The sequence below is a fragment of the Neovison vison genome, chromosome 13 (assembly GCF_020171115.1).
Source record: "Neovison vison isolate M4711 chromosome 13, ASM_NN_V1, whole genome shotgun sequence".
NCBI classification, from domain to species: Eukaryota; Metazoa; Chordata; class Mammalia; order Carnivora; family Mustelidae; genus Neogale; species Neogale vison.
In genome coordinates, this window is record NC_058103.1 from 2,192,110 (window position 1) to 2,210,774 (window position 18,665).

General features: G+C 66.4%; 1 protein-coding gene across 2 annotated transcripts in view; it reads right to left on the bottom strand.

The window, feature by feature from the left end:
* KIF26A (kinesin family member 26A) overlaps positions 1–18,665 on the bottom strand; it is a 36,486-nt gene that overhangs the window by 15,659 nt on the left and 2,162 nt on the right. For both annotated transcript variants that reach the window (XM_044230609.1, XM_044230608.1), the window contains exons 2-3: positions 9,285–9,737; positions 2,961–3,151 (exon numbers count right to left, since the gene is read on the bottom strand). In XM_044230609.1, the coding sequence (XP_044086544.1) occupies positions 2,961–3,151; positions 9,285–9,497 (404 nt within the window). In that variant the 5' untranslated portion in view covers positions 9,498–9,737. The remainder of the gene's footprint in view (positions 1–2,960; positions 3,152–9,284; positions 9,738–18,665) is intronic.

An 18,665-nucleotide genomic window follows, 5' to 3' on the forward strand; every position in this document is an offset into this window, starting at 1 on the left:
CTTTACAAAGAAGTGCCTCTTCCCAGCCAGAGGGTGGTTTCTGGGGCAGCTGGCCTCGATGGCATGGCGAGGCCTTACCTGTGGGCGGGTCTGGGGACGCTGCTGACTCAAGAGCATTGGGCGGGGCCAACCCAGAGCTGCTTAACTGGGGGAGGAGGCTGATGGCCCCGGCCACGCCCCCCAGTACCCACCCCCCAGCATCCACCCCAAGGGGAACTGCCACCCACAGGTGCCAAGAGCCCCCAGGTCTGCCCGCAGGGGGCCCAGAGGTGCAGGGCTGCTGAGAGGACCTAGACCGCTGACCCCAGGGACCAAGGTCCCCGTAGCCAGACCCCTCCTACCACGGCTGGCGTTTCTCGCAAACCCTGGGAACCTCACCCAGAGACTGAGGCTTCCTCCCCCCGAGCCCTCCCGCTCTGCGGGCCCCGGGCAGCACCCCTCTGGTTCCCCACCTCTGCTGGGTGCCGGGCCGGCCATTCCGTGGGCCAAGGGTCCAGGCAGACACCATGGAGGGGGCTCCACGGGGGCTGCACTTGGGGCGGGGGAGCAGCTGTGAGTGCAGCGGGCGGTCCGGCACCTGAAGGAAACCTCACCCCTCCCCCTCCCGGCCCCTCCCCAGGAGACCCCAGCCATTCTTCCAAAGCCTCTCCATTCAGGAATTTGGGAGGGGGTCCCCAGAAAGGTCCAAGCGACCACTAATGGAGACATCTTGGAGGAGGAGAGCCTGCGAGCTGGGAGCCGGAGGGCTCAGGAAGGGGGCAAGGTGACGAAATCCTCCAGAAAAAATGTAATTCTGGCTGCCCGCGCCATGTAGCCCGGCCTTCTCAGAACTCTGGCCGGGTGGGCGCACCGCGCTCCGACCACAGCCGTGGCCACCATGCCCGAACGGCCCGGCAGGCCCCAGTGGGGGACGCGGGTGAGGGGTGCGGGGCGCCCAGCCTCAGCCCCGCTCGGTGGCCCGTGAGCGTCAACGAGGTCCTGGACACCGGCCCCCATGCAACCACACGCCACCTCGCTTTCCCCACACCGGGGTGAGGAGCTCAGAAGTCATGGGAAGGCCGGAGGCCAGGTGGGGTCGCGCAGGTGGTGCTCCAGGAACAAAGGGAACCCACACGCCCGACCTCCAGCCCGTTCTGCCTCCCCTTGGCAAACGCCGGCTCCTACTCAGCCCTCCAAGTCCACCTCCGTGGACTGTCCCCAGCAGCATGGACAGCACCCGGCTCTGTCCCTTCCCACGCCGCACCGCGGTCCAAGCTGTCTCCATGCGCACCCATGCCGGCCGGCCCAGGGGCAGGGCGTGGGCTCGGCTCGGCTCCGTCCCTAAGGAGCCTGGCGAGGGGCAGAGGCGGGAGCACAGAGCACGCAGCCCCGCGCATGCCGGCGGCCCCCACGGGGTGCGGTCTCTCAGGGACCCCGGACTGGCCCCTCCTCCGAGCCGCAGCCTCCCCACCACACCGGCGCTCCCATCCCACCCCGAGCTTAAGGGTCCTGCGACCCCAGCGCGCGGGCGGTCTCTGACCCGAGTCCGGCGACAGCTCCGCACGGCGTTCCCCACCAGACACGCCCCCCGCCCCCAGCTGGGCCCATGACTCTTCTCGAAGCGGCTAGATTCAGGGCCGTCCAACAGGCTGGAAGTAATGGCAGCCGGCACTGCGCACGCCTCCCGCCCCTTCGGGAAACTTGCCTCCCGCGGTCCCCAGCACTTGTTTCTATGGTAACTTCCCAAGGTCAGCAGCAGCCTTGCTCCCAGGGAGACAAAAGGCAGCCAGCACCTGCTTGGCAGGCTCGGGGTTACTAATGAGCCAGTGTGGCCCCCAGAACTGGGACCGCCAGGGCCGGTCTTCCTTCCCAGAAGGCAGAAGAGCCTCCGGCCGGTGGGAGCGCAGAGCGTGGCCACCACGGACAGCCCTGGAGACGGAGGTGAACCCCGGAGGGTCCTTCACTGCTCTGCCCTTCTCCTGCCCTTCACAGGGACCCCCAAGCCACGGGGCAGAGCCCCCGCCAGCCCCACAGCCAGAGCACTCACCAGCCGGAGACACAGCACCACTCACCCCCCAGGCAAACCCACAGCCCGTGCTGATAAGGTGCCCGGCTGCCGCCGCCGCACATGATTCATGGACAAGTTTATCAGTGCCCGCCAGGGCTGCTAATGGGACAGTGACCCGCGGCTGGTCCTGCCATTACCGTTCATTACCACCATTATATCCTGTAAGCCGCGGGCCTCCACGCAGGATGAGAGCTCGGCCTCCTGTCTGCAGAACCCCTGCGCCCTGCCGGGAGGGGTGCCTGTCCCCGGGGACAGCGGGCGGGGAAGAGAGCCCTGCTCCCACCGCACTTCCCTCCCCCGCCGCTGCCGGGCCTGCCGGGCCTGGGCTGCCCCAGCCCACATCCCCTGGACCTGGGGCCCACACCCAGGGCTCCGGTCCCGTGCACCCACCAGCGCTTGGGCCGGACAGGACGACACGGCTCCTGGAGCTGATTCTAACCACAGCAACCGTGCCAGCCGCCAGCACGCTGCCGCCCGGAACACTCCACGACCCCGCCCTCCAGGACACCCCCCCTAGCTCTCCCCAAAGTCCTCCATCATCCCAGGACCCTCCCGCAAGCCCTGTCCCACCCTCGTGCTCCCGGACTGAAATCTGCAGCCCCAGCCCACACCGGCCCAGCCCACACCCCAGGTCACCGAGGGCTGAGCCTCCCGGGACTCCATCCGCACCCTGTCTGTGGTGGCATCCCACCCCCGGGCCGAGAGGTCTCCGCTGCCCACGGCCGCTGACACAGTGCCCGGGGGCGGCGGTCCCCCCGTCCGCCCCCATCTGCCCCACCGGGCAGCAGCCAGGCCGCCCTTCTCGCGGGGAAGGCCCGTGGGCCACAGGGGCCGGCAGCCGAGGTCCCCGCCCACAGCGCTCGGGGGCCGCGCGCCAGACCCAGGCCCCCCCGAGAAGCCGCAGAGGACGTACCTAATGAAGAAGGAGGCTGCCGCTGACGGGCCTGGGGAGCCCCCCGCCGGGGTGCCCGGGGCCGGGGTGACCAGCGCCGTCCTGCAGGCCCCGCTGAGGCCCCACGTCTTCGACACACCGTCAGAGCCCAAGCTGGGGGCACCGTCCCGGACAGAGTCCGCCACTGCCACGGCAGCCACCGCCGCTTCAGCCTGGCGGGAGGGAGGGAGCCCGCTGAGGAACGCACGTGCGCTGGGGAGCCCGAGCCGCATGCCCCGGAGCCCCGGCAGGCGCCCCAGGGCCCCGCGCTCACACGACCTGCCAGCCAGCAGGGCCCCTGCAGCAGACATGGACACGCACGCCCACCCCAGGGCCAGACTTGCCAGCCCCTCCCACATCGGGTTCCAGAAACGCCGTGGGCACAGTGGTCGGGACAGATGGACGGGGAGGCCCCGCGCCCTCAGCCCCGGGCCAGCCACCTGCAAGCGCCCAGAGGCACGAGCCAGGAAGAGGCCACAATAAATATTCGTCACAAGCACTAACTGCCCCGTGTCTGATAATGTACGATGTTCCCGTCATCTGAAATGCTACTCTGGCATTTCCAACTAATTAGCTAAAATAAATTCTAGAAAGGGACACAGCCCCGTAACGAAGCAGAAATGGAACTGAATGATCCCTAAGTCGGTGCCAACGACCCTGAGGTCTGGCTACACTGAGTATTGCGTTCATGGGCGCTTGTTGGGCCCTGGACCCCCAGGCCAGACCTGGCCCCTGGCAGGGCAGGAGGGAAGCAGCCGGCCTCGGCCTGGCCACCCCCAGCACCATCCACGGCCCCTAGGCCACCCGGCCGCACCTCAAGGTTCTCCAGGGAACCACGCCTCGTCTCCAGGCCTCCGGGGTTCCACTCAGCCCCAGGAATTGTGGACAAGCACTATCCTCTAGGCCCACCAGGGAGGACCGGGGTCCCCATGCTGACCAGACTTGGGCCTGCCTGGTGACCCTGAGGGTGAGGAGCCCAGGCAGCAGTCACATCTGGAAGGCTCAACGTCCTTGGGGGTCTCCCAAGTGGCACGGCCAGAGCCCAGGGTGGGGCTACAGGACAAGCCACCATATCCCCAGGAGGAACATTCCGAAGGCGGTCCTGTCGCCACGGCGGAGGGTCTCACCCTGCCCGGCCCACAGTCAGCACCAGCTTCCAAACCCCGCCTGGGACACAGTCAAACCATGTCTGCAAAGGAAGTCACAGAGAACTCCATACTTTCAGCTGGAGGAAAGGCACACAACACCCTCCCCAGCTCCCAGGGCTGTGGCCGCTCCCCGGGGCGTTCGAGAACAGGTCAGCAGCAGAGAAGGGTGAACCTGAAACAGCTCAGGCCCTCACCCACCACACCCTGTCCCCTGCCTTGCCTCTGCCTAGAGGGCAGGAACTCCTATGCAGCCCTCAGAACCCAGCCCAGCCGGCCCTCTCCTTCCCCAGGCCCCTCCCTGCACCTGCCTCGTGTGCCCTGTCCAGGCCTCTCTGGCCCACTGACCCCGCCTCAGCTTCCTTCACCGTCTAGTGCTTCCTGCACCCCACCCCCGGGAGTAATGGGGCCATGCTCAGTGTCACAGTTTCCCATGCCGATGGCTTTCGCGAGCACCTTTCATGTACTCTCGCACGTACCTGGTCTCCTCCATGTCCCTGCGCTAACAGCCTGCTGGCCGGTTGTAAGTGGCCCGTAAATGTTTCTCCCAGGAGCACACAGCCTATCGGGGACGCAGACACAGGACAGACCTAGCCCACAGCTGGGAGACGACCCCTGTACCTGAGGGAATCGGGGCTGCTGGAACAGAGGGGATACCAGCTCACAGGGAACCTTCCAGAAGGAGGGTAAGCCAGGCCTAGACCCAGCCTTCAAGAACCGGAAGCTGCTTCTCCTCCAGGGAGCTGCATGAGTAACGCGGCAGCCAGCCTCACGGACACCCCGCCGGCCCGGCCGTCTGCCTGTCCCCCCGCGGCCGTCTCACACACACACCCTGGCCTCAAACGTGGGTTCCTCCCGCACCACCAGAAGCACCTGCTCCCTGGGAAAGAGCGGACTCGAACGAGCAGAGCGGAGGGAAGGGGCTGGGACATTCTGCCACATCCGCGGGGACCGCTGGGGCGGGCGCTCCTCAGAGCGGGGCTGGGTTCAGAGGCTCGCCCACCCCGTGCCCACCCTGGCTCCATCCAGCCCCCGGGGTGTCTGCCATGGTGCCCAGGCCCAGCAGCCCAGGCCAGGCCCGGTCACTCTGTTCAGTGAGGCACCCTGGACAGCAGGGGACCGAAGCAGGGGTAGGGTCACAGAGGGGACAGAGCCGCCGCACCATGGCCGTCCACGGCCACTCCGTCCACGTCCGGGCCAGCCCACCGTGCCATGCAGCCTGTCCGCCTCCAGCCAGACACTCTGACCCCACCCGGCGAGGGCGCAGGCCGCCCGCACTGACCTGTCTCGGGAGTCCCACAGGCGCCTCGGCTCCACCGTCCCACGAGCTGCCGAGACGCGGCTCCGGCCACCGGGCCGGCCCCTGCCGATTCTGCCAGAAGCAGAAGCCGGGCATGCCAAAAGACGCCGGAGGGAGCGGGAGGGAGGGGGAGGGAGGGGCGACCACAACAGGAGGACAGAAGAGAGGGGTGCGGGGGTGGGGGGCGGGCGGACGCCGAACAAAACGAGATGGAGGCAGCGGAGTAGCCACGAAAGAGAAGCATGAAGAGCGGAGAGCGTGAGGCAGGCCACGCCGTCCCGCGGGCCCCCGCGGAGGCACCCAACTCCAGCCAGCACCGGCGGGCCGTGCCGGGGTTCCGGGGAGCACCGTCTGGGAAGCACCAGACTAACGCTGCTCAGGAACCATCTGGGCCCGAGCTCTAGCACGTGAAGGACCGCATTCGCCTGCCCCTCGGGACGAACACCTCACTGGGGGCCGTCTCAAGCCGGGCGGTGGGGACAGCCAAGGGGGCAAGGGGCCAGGAACAGCGAGGACGGGGTCCTGCAGACGCTCTCAACCCAGCGCGGGGCACTGGCGGTTCACTGGGCGAACCCAGCTGCCTCTCAGAGCCCCGCCTGATCACAGACAGGGCCTCAGGCCAAGGACGTCCTGACCCCAGCAAGCGCCTTGTCCCACCCCCCACCTCCCGTCACAGAAGCAGTTTCCCCGCAGCACGTGGAGGAGGGGGCTGTCGGGTCCGATGTCCATCCTACAGGTGGGTAAACTGCGGCCCAGAGCGAGGGCACCAGCAATGGGCCAGATCAGAGAGACAGGCCAGAGCCCTCTACCTTCTGCCAGACACACTCCTGAGGCCGGGTGGACACCCACCTGAGACCCCGCCGGGGACGGCAGGGACGAGGGCAGGCAAACAGGCTGCTACAGGGGTCAGCGACACCCGCTCCCAGGCCCCCACCAAAATGACCTCACCTCCTGACTGTACATCAAAGACATGTGCAGCACCTCCTCCAGGAAGCCTCCAGCTTCCCTATCCAGGCCGGGCCTCCACTGCCCCACATCCACGGAGCACCACTGGACACTGGGGAGGTGGAATGAGCCAGAAAGGGCCAAGCTCTGGGCTCCCAGACGAGGGAGGTGGGCTTCGGTTTTGACTACAGCTGTGGCTAGCTCTCCAGATGGCCACACCCCCGACCTGACCCCACAGAGGGCACGGGGCAGGCTCCTCCCAGCCACAGCACCCAGAATGTTCCAGGCCCTCAGAGCCTTGGTTCCCTGCCCCACCCTCAAAGACCATCCCTGCCGCAATCTGCCTCCTCCCCACACACTAGATGGGAGGGCTGCTGCCCGGCCCCTCCCAGCTAGCCTGACCGGTGTCGCGCCCTGGGCTGCGGATGGGCCGTGGGAGACACTCACCGCACACCCTCCAGGAGCATTTCCTCGTGACGGTTGAACATTCCAGAGCCACCTCTAGCAATCGATGCCCCGGTTCCGGGGAAATCACCTCATCTGAATCCTAAAGTTCTATTATGCGTCTAATAATCTCCCACTGATCGCCAGCACGGTCGTCTAAGTATAAATCCATTCTCGCCCGCCCCGAACGCGATCGATGTGGACGGAAAACAGAGAGAACCTTCAATGGCCACGTTTTACAACGTGCTGGCTGCTGGCGGGGCTGCCCGGCCAGAGGCCAGCGACACCCGCCTCCGGGGGCCAAGGAGGCATAAAGCCTGCCCACGCCGGCTGCACAGACCCTCCTTGCTCCCACTGGCAGCTCCTGTCCCTCCTCCCCCTCCTGGCACTCTCACAGGGAAGGCCAACCGCCCTCTCCGCCCAGCACTCCAGGCCCCAGTAAGACAAGCATTCGGCTCCCTCCCCAGGTAAGGATTCCTCTGGCTATTGCCAGTGGCCCCCACAGTCCCTAAGCACCTGAGCACACCTCATGCTGGGCCCGCCATCTCTGAGGCTTCCCACTGGGCCCAGCTCAATGTCACTTCCTCCAGGAAGCCACCCGGCTCTCCTGAGCTTCCCGTCAGCTCAGTGCTGCCCCCCAGCACATGCCTCAGGCCAGGAGGCACTGTGCGCGCTTGGTGGGGGCTGACTGCCCTCTTCCTTCCTCACCCCAGGACTCAACAAAGGAGGAGTCAGAAGCAGCCAGACCACACCCGGGGGCCATCTGCGCACCAACCAGAAGCTGACTCAAGACCCGAAGTTTTCCCTGAGCCTCTGTGCCCCCCACCCCCAAGCTGCCAAGGGCCAGAGAGGCCCCAAGGACAGAGTGCCCTCTGGAGGACTGGCCCCAGCAATGGGCCGCAGGATCCAGCCTCCAGCAAGGGCAAGATCTCTCCGAAGGCTGTGCTGGATGTACTGATGCTGACCTGGCCCTGGACTTAGAAGGGCCCAGGAGCCCAGGCTGGGCACAGGGCAGGGTCTGTCCTGCTTCAGGACCGTATGTGACCTTAGCCCAGCAGCTGGGGACCCTCCCTATGCCTCCATCTGCCCAGCCCCATGGGACACAGGGCCCGTAGGGAAGGCTCACCGGTGCTCTACTTCAGAGACACTCACTGGGCAGCCTGGGCAGCCAGCTCTGCCGTGACTGGAGAACAACTTGCTTTCATACTCAGCCACGGTCTCGGCCTCTGGCTCAGAGGAGGGCGACACCGGTGAAGTCGGGATGCTTCTCCATGTATCCGCACACACCATCGCAGCCTGTCCCAGGCCCCAACCTCTCTTCCACCTTCCCTGCTCCCTGTCACAGCCCTCCCTCCTGACAAGGCTCACACCTCCAGGGAGGCCTCAGGCTTCACACCTCTGGGCCTCCACACAGAGGGTTCCTTCTGCTTAGAAGGTCCTTCCTACTTGTTTGCCTGATGAACCCTGTGCTGGGCTGTCAGTCTCAGTCCGCTAAAAGGGTGGGAACTGCCAAAGGCACAGACCTTCGGGAGAAGGTATCCCCTGAGGCTCGGGCAGAGCAGCCTTCCCAGGGCGGCCCCCAAGACAGTGAGCTCACGTATGACCCAAACCAGCTCCCCCAGTGCCCCAGGAGAGCCCCCCTCCCAACTCCTATCCTGGATAGTTTCTGCCTGATGAAAAACTGGGGGCACGGCAGACACTGGGAGAAACCACCAGAAGCCCAGCCCTGTGACCGGTGGGAATGCGGCCGGCCCCAGCTCCGCCCTCCAAGGCCCGCCAGCTTCATCCCAACCCACGCAAGTGACACCGGCCCAGAGCTTTGCCGGAGGACACATGGCCCGAGTCCACGGCAACCACAGCACCCACTGGTGCCCAGAGCTGGTCCCGCAGAGGCCGTGCCCCCTGGTGTGGGCAGCGATCTGGGCACCCGAGAGCCTCTGCGGGGGCCACTCTGCAGCCAACTGAAAAGAGGTATCTCCCGAGAGGCCGCGGGAGCGGACGCAGACCTCCCCTAGCACCTACACTCCGAGCTCTGCCCGCTGAGCCACAGCCTCGCGGGCACCTGGCATGGCAGCCGCTGGAGATCCCCCCTCACAAGGAGATGCTCCCCTGCCACTCACCCTGAGGAGGAGGGTCTGACCCTGTCCCGGGAGCCCTCCCGCCAGCCCACGGCGCCACACGTGCCCTCAGAGGCAGGGGCAGCCAATACCCGTCCCGGCCATGCCCGCAGGTGCCTCACGAAGGGAAGGCACCGGGGGCACGGGAGGACCCTGCCGCGGGGACCCCGCTGGCCGGCTGGATGCAACCTCCTGCCACGTGCTCGGCTCCCTGACGCAGCGGGGAGCCGCTGAGCCTGCGCAGCACGGGCCATGCAGAGACATGGACGGGACCCCCAGGAAGGAACCCAGAGGTCGGACCCCGCGGCCCGGTGGCCCCAGGAGGCCAGCCACCCACCCAGCCGCGCGGACTCACCAGGCAGGATGGCGGCAGGAAGCTGTTGACCCTCGAGACGCTCCACATGCCCTCCAGGCACTGCTGGGCCTGGATGGTGACTGTGCTCAGGGCTCCGCCCAGGCCGGCCGGGGCCACCGACACCTGGACGCTGGGCCCAGATGGCCAGGCCAGCCCCTTCCTCTTGTCCGGCCCCGCCCGGCCCGGCTGCCTCCCCGGCGGGCCCGCAGGCATGGACGCGTCCCGCGGGCTGGTCCCGGAGCCGGGGCTGGAGGGCACGAGGCCCGGGCCTCCATGGGGGGCGTCGGGGGCGTCGCGGCTGGCGGGAGCCTGCAGCAGCCGCAGGGCCTCCCGCGTCAGCTGGGTCAGGTGCGTGGCGCAGACGTCACAGCGGCGCTCAGCCTCCGGGCGGCAGGCGGGCAGGACCCCGGGGGCCGGCAGCTTGTCGAGGAGCAACGCAGAGAGGCAAGGGTCCTGGGGAGGGAGCAAGGAACAAAGCGGTTAGTGCCCGGGGCCCAGGACCCTGCCCCGGGGCCTCACCCTCCACAGCACAGGCCGCTGTGCCACCGTAGGCACAGCTGGGGCCGCTGCATCACCCCAACTGATGAATGAGCCCCCAACAGTTTCGTCTGCACAAGCCCGGCAGGAAAATAATTATCGGAGCTTCACAGGGAGGCCAGCGGCGCCCCTGACAGCTCCCGGCCTCCCCCGCCCTCATTACCACACTCGCTCCTGGCTAACGAGGCTTCGGCACACTGCCCCCCCCCGTCCAAGAGCCAGGCCACCAGGAGCCCGGGCCAGGGGGTTAAAAAGCGGCCAGGAGGCCAGCAGAAAGCAGCGCCAGACCACCCCCCACAGACTTGATGTGTGCAGTTGGCACCCCGGGGCCCCCCCAAGCGAGAGCGACATCCGTCCAGAGCCACAAGGGGCCCCCTGGCTTACAGCCCTGCTCCAGCCCTGCTCTTTCCCTGCTGGAAAGAGCACTGCGGTCCCAAGCTCACCCCTCCCGCAGAAGTCACCGAGGACACCGGGAGGGGTGAGGACGGACACACCAGGGCTAGCTGGCAAGGAGGCAGGAGGCTCCGTGCCCAGCCCGCTCGACCACAGGCAGGGACGTGGTCCCCGGGGCCCGTGTGGCGTGGTGGCTGCCACTGCGGCTCTGTTCCCCCCGCTGTGCACTGCACGAGGGGCACACATGGCTCTCTCTGTGAGCCTGATGCCCAGAAAGGGCGAAGAACAGGAGCCAGGGCAGCCCAGAGCCTGGAGGTCAGGGAGGGCTTCCAGGAAGAGATGACACCTCTGGAAGGAAGAGGAAGAGAGAGCCAATCCTCAGAAGGAACCTCACTGGAAAAACGTTATCAAGAGTCCTGGTCCCAGGGCTCATGCTCTGTCCCTCGACCACCCGACCAGGCTCTGACTGGACGCCTCCCTGGGCAGCCCCATGGGGATCAGGCTCTAAGCCAAGGCCAGCCCCTCCACATCCTCCCCTCCCCTGAGAGGTAAGGCCCAGCCACAGGTGCCTGCCCAGGGCAGCCCCTCGACAAAGCACTGGCCCAGCCCAGCTGTGGCCGTGACCACCCAGGACTTTCCCAGGACTCTCCAGAGAACCAACCTCAAATGCGGGCCTACATCTTCACTGTGGCCAGCTGGGCCACTCGGCTGGACCTCAAGCTGCCCCCTCCCTGACCCAGCAGGGGCCTGTGACAACTTCCCAGGGCTGGAGCCTTCCCCTACCTGGCCCCAGGCCGCTCCCTACAGTTTCCCCCAATACACCCATTACTCAGAAGAGGAAACTGAGGCCACCATTCCACCATGTGCATCTCAATCACCCCAGCCAGGCTCCCCAGGCCTGAACTGTGGCCCGCCCAACCCCGTGCACAGACCCTGGGGACCAGCTATGGGGGGTGGCCTTGCTGCGAGGGGGCGCCACCTCTGCTGTCCCTTCCGCAGGACCACCTGCGCTCCCTGGAAGCCCCGCTGGCCTCGGCCTCAGACCACAGCTGTCCCCACAGGCCCCAAGTAGATCAGTTCCCATGAAAGGGTGGCCCCGAGCCAGGCCCGCCACACCAGCCACCTGACTTGCGGGTCCCTCCGGAAGGCCTGGATTCTCTCCGGCGAGGTCCGGAGTGCCCCACGTCCGGTCCCCATGAGCGGACGCCCCGAGCCACCGCCCAGCTTCCCTGCGTGCTGCGGAGGCCCGGGGAAGCTCGGCCAGAGCCCCCAACGGCGCTGGCACGTGGGGCCACAGATGTCACCCAGACGCCAGTCCCCCAGCCACAGGCCAGGCTCGTCCGTGTCACTGCCCTGCCTGGTTTCCAGGGCCCGGCTCTGATTACTCCAGCTTTTCCACTCGGCGGGAGGCTGCTAATGTGGCTGGTGTGAGGGAAGGAAGGCCTGCTAACGCCATTAGCGACTTGAAAGGCAGCCCAGCTCCACCCAGCACCACCACCCCCCTGCCAAACCCCCCCAAGCCAGACCCAGCTGCCCATTGTTCCAGTGCCTCTGCCTGGCCTGGGGACCTCAGGCCTCTGGGGGAGCCCCCTGGCACCCCCTGCGTGGCCAGCACAGAGGAGGCAGGAAGGAAAGGCAGGGCAGGGGGTGGGGGAGTTCACTGACCTAAGCCGGCCCCGGCCCCCCACCAGCACCCGGGGCGGGAAGGGGGGGCGGGGAGGGCGCTGGCGGCAAGGCGGCAGGAAGCCAGAGCAAACCCCCCTCCCAGCTGTGTCATCAGGAATTCAGATGGCAGCTGGCAGGGAGGCCCCAGGCCCACCAAGGCCTCAGGCTCTGGGCATCGAAGCCCCAGGAGGGCACTGAGGAGGTCTGCTTCGGTGGGGGGTGGGGAGGGAGAGCCCACAGCAAACCCAGGTCCTGCTTCACAAGCCCCCAGGAGGCCCAGCCCAGACACACCTGGGGCCATCCCAGGCCAAAGCCCACCATGGGGCCACCCACCCCTCCCCCACCCTGGTAGCCAGGGGGCCCCCATCACTGGGGAAGGCCCAGCTGACACCCCAGGGCCACAGGGACCTGTTGGCACAAGGGCAGGGGCATCTCCAAAACCTTTGTCTCATGTCATACACCCGAGACAGAGACACAGAGCCCTGCCCTGGGTGACCACACAGAGACCCCACCCGACCCCGAGCCCCTCGGACGGAGCTGGGCCAGCTCGGGGCAGGGCAGGGCAAGGAGCACTCGCTGCTCCGATAAACTGGGAAGGCTGGCGGGGGCAGCCCTTCTCCTCTCCCAGACACGGGGGCCTCCGGGCAGCTCCCAGTGTCCACAGGCCCGAGCCCCAGAGGGGATGCTGGCCCATTTTCAGGAATCTTGACCCCCGAGAACAGCAGCGGCCACACGACTCATCCCCTACCCCTTCTCTGGAGCCCAGCACCTTCCGAAAGACAGTGATTACCCCACTGCAAAATATTACTTTTCATTTCCTCTCCACAGTCTAATTAAACAGATATTTTACTTGCATTTGGAAAATGTTTTTCTTAATTTGATTCAATTTAGCATTGCGCACCACCCACCCGTCACGCCACCGGGGTTTTAGGGAGCCCCCCCCCCCAAAGTAACGACTTGCCATGTTTCATCTGCTTTCCGGGTTCTCCAAGCCGCTTTAAGTAATCCTTCCATTTTCTCCTGCATCGGCGGCCCAGCGGGACTGCAGGGATGAGCCGCCGGGAGAGGCCGCTCCCAGCCCAGGCCCAGGCCCAGCGGAGCCCGCCCGCAGGGTGGGACAGGAGCTGACCAGAGCCCCAGGCTGAGGCCAACACGGGAGGAAGGAAGGGGCTCTGCTCCCCGGTTGGGAGAAACCCCCAGACCTCAGAGCTACAAGACGACTCTCCCTGGGCCGGTCGCCCTGTCTTTAGAAAGGGGGCCCACTGGCAGACCCTCCAGGGGGACTGAGAGACCCAGACACCACGCCTGGAGGAGCGCCCTGAGGCCTGGGGGTGCCCCTCCCTGGCCCCTCCCACCAGCCAGGCCCCTCACCAAAGCCCCCAACGGTCAGCCAGAGGCCCTGCCCACCCACGTCCCCTGGGTGTGGCAGAAGACCTGGGACCCCTGAGCCACACTGCCGGCCCATCTGCCGGCCAGAATCCTGGAGACCCCTCCAGGCCCATCAGTCTGCAGTTCCGAAGGCCCCAGAGCAGCCTCCAGCTCCCCTCCTCTGCCAGAGGCCAGGGTGGGGAGAGCGGGGGAGGGGTGCAGCCCGGCCCACCCAGCGCGGACTGGCACCGGCCAGCTGGGCAGCTCAGGACACACACTAGTTCATTGAGACCCTTCAGTGGCCTCCCCTGACCTCCACCCAACGCCACACAAGCATGGTGGGGACCGTGGCGGCCGAAGGCAAGATCAGCAGGACGGCCTCGACCAGGGGAAGGGGACGGAGAGCCCGGGGTCCCAGGAGCGCCGCCACCCAGAGGAGGCGCTCCACGCACTTCCGGGAGCCTGGGGCTCACCCAGACGTGGCTCTCAGTCCGTGGCTCTCAGTCCGAGTCTGCAGGTGTGGCTGCAGCCCCCAGGGACCTCATTCTCATCCGAGCAACGGGCACAGCAGAGTCTCACCACGAGGGTGGGGCCCACGCTGTGCCCTACAAGCCAGGCCATGCCCAGGGCTCCCGATGCCACTCAGCAGGGCTCGGAACCCCAGGAAGGCTGGACGGGCCAGCAAAGGGCAGGTACAGGTGCGGGATGCAGCCCGCCCCTGAGCCGGGCCCGCCCGCTCTCCTGCTGGGAACCTCGGCACACAGCCCCTGGCTGCAGCTGTTGAATCAAAGCCCCCGGACACTCCAGGCCCCAACCTCTGCTCCAGGGCTGGAGTCTGACTCCCGTCCACCACACCCTGACCCTTGACACCATCCTGGTTTCCCCTGTGTCTCCCTGGCACCCTGGGACAGTCTCCATGCGTGCTCCAGCCAGCCCTATCTTGGAGCTCTTCGTGTTCCCTCCCCCCGGGACCTCCACCCCCTCTCTGTGCGCGTAATTCCAACCAAGATCAAATGCCACTTCCTCCAGGAGGCCCTCCAAGATGCCCTGCTGCAGAGCCCTCTCTCCCAGGCCCACAGCACTTCAGTTATCCCCACAAACCCTGGAGGGAGAGAGCCAGCGCGAGGGGTCTTGGGCACCGTGGGCACCCCTCCGCCTGTTATTGCCTCCCTCACCACGTAGGGTGGTCGGGCTCAGTGTGCTTTTCTGAGGCCCGCAGCCTTCCCATCGGCCCAGCTCCCTGCCCGCTCTCCGAAGCCCCACCAGCCAGGTACCCTGGGTGTCCGCCCTGAGGCTTCTCTCCCCACCAGGCCTCAGGGGCGTTCAGAGAGATGAGGGGTCCCCCTCCCCACGGGGGCAGCCCCTCCCACAGCACGAACCCAGCCAACCCTCTTCGCTGATGCCCCAGCGGAGAAGATAGACACGAGGCAGAACGGATCCCACGGTCATCTCGGGATCCAGCACCCAGACACACCACCGCCAGGCAGCCCCGGGCCTCCAGCCGGGCCACTGCGCGGGCTGGACCAGAGCCAGAGCCCAGGGGCCACGGACCCATGTCCACACACACCCATGCCGCTGGGAACCACGTCGCTCCCCCTGCTACGCTGAGCCTGAGCCTGAGGCCCTCGGATCAGCGGGCTTGGGCAACAAGGCTGGGGATCAAAGTGTGGAAGGTTTGAGAAGGAATGGGGCCCAGGGAAGGGGACTCCAGGGACGAGATCAGGAGACGCATGGCCACATTAAGGGCAACCGCCAAACAAGCCACACAGAAATGGCTTCCAGACAATCCCTTGGGTTTTAGACAGGCCAAGTCCGTGCGGCTGGGCTATGGCCTTGCGCTGTAGCTGTGAAGGGGGACAGTGACTTTTAGGGACAGGCCGACCCTGCCACCCTACCCCCAGCAGGGTATGGGGCAGGCCCACGACGGGCAGATTCCACCTGGAAACGGGCAGCGGTGCAGGCCAGCATCCATCACACAAGGTCGGAGGGGAACGCAGAGCCCCTGGCCCTGGGACACATGGGACTATACATCGGCCAGCTCCAGGCGCCTGGCAGAGCCCACCCACCCCTGCCCCAGCCCAGCCGCAAGAGCTGAAGCCTGGGTGCTGCTGGGGGTTGGGGGACGGGTCCAAGACCAGACCAGATGAGGCCAAGAAGCCTCTCCCACGGAGGGCCAAGGACCCTGCACATAGCCCCATGGGGGTCCCCCAGCCACAAAACATGACACCAAAAGGGAACCCCCCCCTTTTAACCCAGGGGGAGCAAGGGACTCAGCCCTCCCTGACCCTGCTCCTCTCCACAGACAGGCAGCGAGGCCGGTCACCACCACACACACCCCTGGCTCAGCCCTACCTCCGAGTGTACCCAGAGCCCCTCAAGCAAACTCCCTCCCGAGAGGCATGAGGGCTGGGACTGCAGGGCCCACACCCGGCCAGCTCTTCACCCTGCCCAGGCTTGGTCCCCTGCAGTGGCCTGGGAGCCTCCGAGCCCCACAGACGGATCCCTTCCCAGCCGAGTCCCCCTGCCAGCTGGGAGACTGCACAGCCAGCAGCCACAGGGAGCTCCCGTCCCCTCGAACACCTCCCCGGCTGCTCCGGGGCACACTGCGCATGCCAGAGTCCCGGTCTGTGGAGCCCCACGGCAGACAGGGCAGCCCTGGCTCAGAGGCGGTCCCAGAAACCGGCAGAGCTCAGGCCAGGCTCGAAACAGTGCACAGAACAGGGGTTCAGGGACCCAGAGCAGGCAGCAAATGTCCCACACCAGGCAGGCTCTGCCCCTGCTCTCCCGGGACCAGAGGCCAGTTGGGACAGCAGACCCAGGACCCCACTCTTGCATGTCAGTGCAAGCAGAGCTGAAGGCCATGGACAGAGCCTGGAAGGCTTCCTGGAGGGGGGAGTGACAGGGGAATGCTGAGCTGGCAGAAGTGCCGCCCCCTCCCCTGGAACCACAGAGACAAGCAGGAGGGTCTCCAGGACACCAGCCGTAGGAGCCTGGTTAGGTTAGGAGGGGAGCCGGTGCCCCTCCCCAGGAGCCTTCAGACTTGGGGTCCAGCTCAGTGCAAAGCCAACGCCTGGGGGCTGCTAGAGCAGTCAGGGACCAGCAGCAGTGGTCCTGGAGCCCACGGGGGGGAGGGGGGCCTAAGATGAGGAGACCCCTGCCGGGGTGAGGAAGAGCCTGCAAGGGCTGAATGAGAATTGATCCCTGCCTCCCCCAGGGGCGCTAATCCGTTCAGCAGCAGTAATGACACGGCAAACATCCCAGGTCTCTGGGAGAGCCACCACCTCCGCAGGACCCGTCTCATGGCCCATCTGATGGCGGGGGGAAGCAGGATCCGGGCCTCCGCTACACCAAGGAGGGTAAGGGTCGCCATCCTCCACGGGGGGGCTGTCACCGGGGTGGGGGAGGGGAAGGCAGGAATCCAGCTGAAATCCGCAGGGGTGAGGGAGGAAAAGCCTGGTCACTTAGTCATTCAACAAACGCCTCCGGGTTACCTGGACCCCATGCCTGCCCTGACAGAGCTCCCGGCCTCGGGCCAGCACAGAGGACACAGAAGTCACACAGTGGTCAAGGGGTGTAAAGGAGCTGAGAAAGGACCAGGTCAGGAGGCAACAGTGGTGGCCTCCCAGAGATGGGGGAAGGGGAAGCTTACGGGGTAGGTGGGGGCTCATGACCACGGAGAAGCAGCGGGAGCTGTGTACTGAGCGAAGCCGGCCAGCGCGTCTGAGTGTCCCCACCACGGTCAGCCGCGTGGGTACCAGTACCAGGGATGCTGGAGACTGGGGTGGGGGTCTGCCGACAGAGCGTGGACAGGACGAGGGCCAGGGGTCTGCAAAAGCAGCATCTGAGACAGACCACTGTGGGAGGGAGAGAGGATGGGGCTTTCAGGCAGAGGTGACCTGCCTTGACCCTTCAGGCAAGGGTGCACCTCCCGGTGAGCCTCGGCCTGACAGGGCCAGGCCAGGCCAGGCCAGGCCAGGCTAGCAGGACTGGGACCGGCCAGAGACCCCGGCTAATAGGTCCACAGTTCAGCAAGGCCCCTCTGGGGGCCCTGAGGGTGGGAGCTGGGGCGGGGCAGGCATCGGGCACTGAACTGGAAGGGACGCTGACAGGGTCTGCAGGAACCTGGAGGAACCTTAATGGGCGAGGACACAGAATGGGCAAGGCCAGGGCCTGGGGTTCTGGGGGAATGAGAAGGACAGAGGGGCCAGCGCTCGGCAGGGGGGCACTCAGGTGTGCGGAAGAGGAAAGCCGGCTTTTGTCCCATCAAGGGAGGTGTCCCAAGCCCCTAGCCAACTTTTCAGAGGCAGGGCCCCCTGCAGAGGGGGCACAGGGAGCTCAGAGCAGGGAACTGGCAGGGTGGTCTGGGGACACTGGGGCTCCGGGGAGGAGAAGGGTGTCTGTAGCAAGGCCCACAGTGGGCAGGGCCCCGGGAGGTTGGGGAACAGTCCAGAGGCCATGGCTCCAGGCCATGGAAGGGTCCTGAAGGTCACCTGAACACAAGGCCTGGGGAACCTGGTAAGAGAAGAGGAGGGCACACTGGGGCGGCGGGTTGGGGGGGGGCGGGGATCAGCGGGGGCTGTCCAGCCTGAAGGCCCCCGTCTGGGTGTCTCTCCACACCCAGGCCCACTGCCCCTCCAGGCACGGGTAGGACACCCTCCCAGGTTACACTTGGGCAGGCAGAGCACGTTCCCTGCCCGTGACCTCCAGCAGCATCAGGGCACAGTGTTATCCACTCCCCACAGAAGACCTCCCTCGTTGGGGACCACGGTCACTCTCACTTCCCCCATGGGGAAACTGAGGCAGGCACAGATTGAAGAGAGGACAGAGGCAAGGGAGAGGCAGGCCACCTAAAGCCTGCGCAGGGTTCCAACTGCCCCCACTCGACCCCAGGGGGGCCAAGACCCAGGCACAGAATGACCCTCGAGCCCACACCCAAGCAAAGCAGTGAGGGCTGGGCTGTTGGAGCAGCCATGTGCGGGCACTGCTCTACTGCTCTACCTGCCCATGAAATGGGTACAAACACGGTCCCGGGGCTCCACAAACCTGCCCCAGGTCCCAGAGCAGACAGCTGTCTGCCAGTAAAGAGGGAGGGCAAGGAGCCAGCTGGACAGAGCCCTGGCCGGGACTCCAGGGGCACAGGATGGGGTGACCTGGGGCTAGCTAACATCCACTGTCCCTCTACCCTCGCAAGCCTCCCTCTCCTCCTGAGATCAAGCCGGAACCCCTAAGGGGAGCACCTCCAATAGCCAGGGTGGGGTCTGGCTCCAGCCCCACCACGGGAGCCCAGCAAGCCTCCCCCACCCCCCCGCCCGGAGTCTGAAGTGCCGCCCTTATGAAATTCATCTCTGCATGACAAACACCAGGAACAGCCCTACGGAAAATCCTAGAGCACCAACTCCGTGCTCCAGTGCCGTGCTG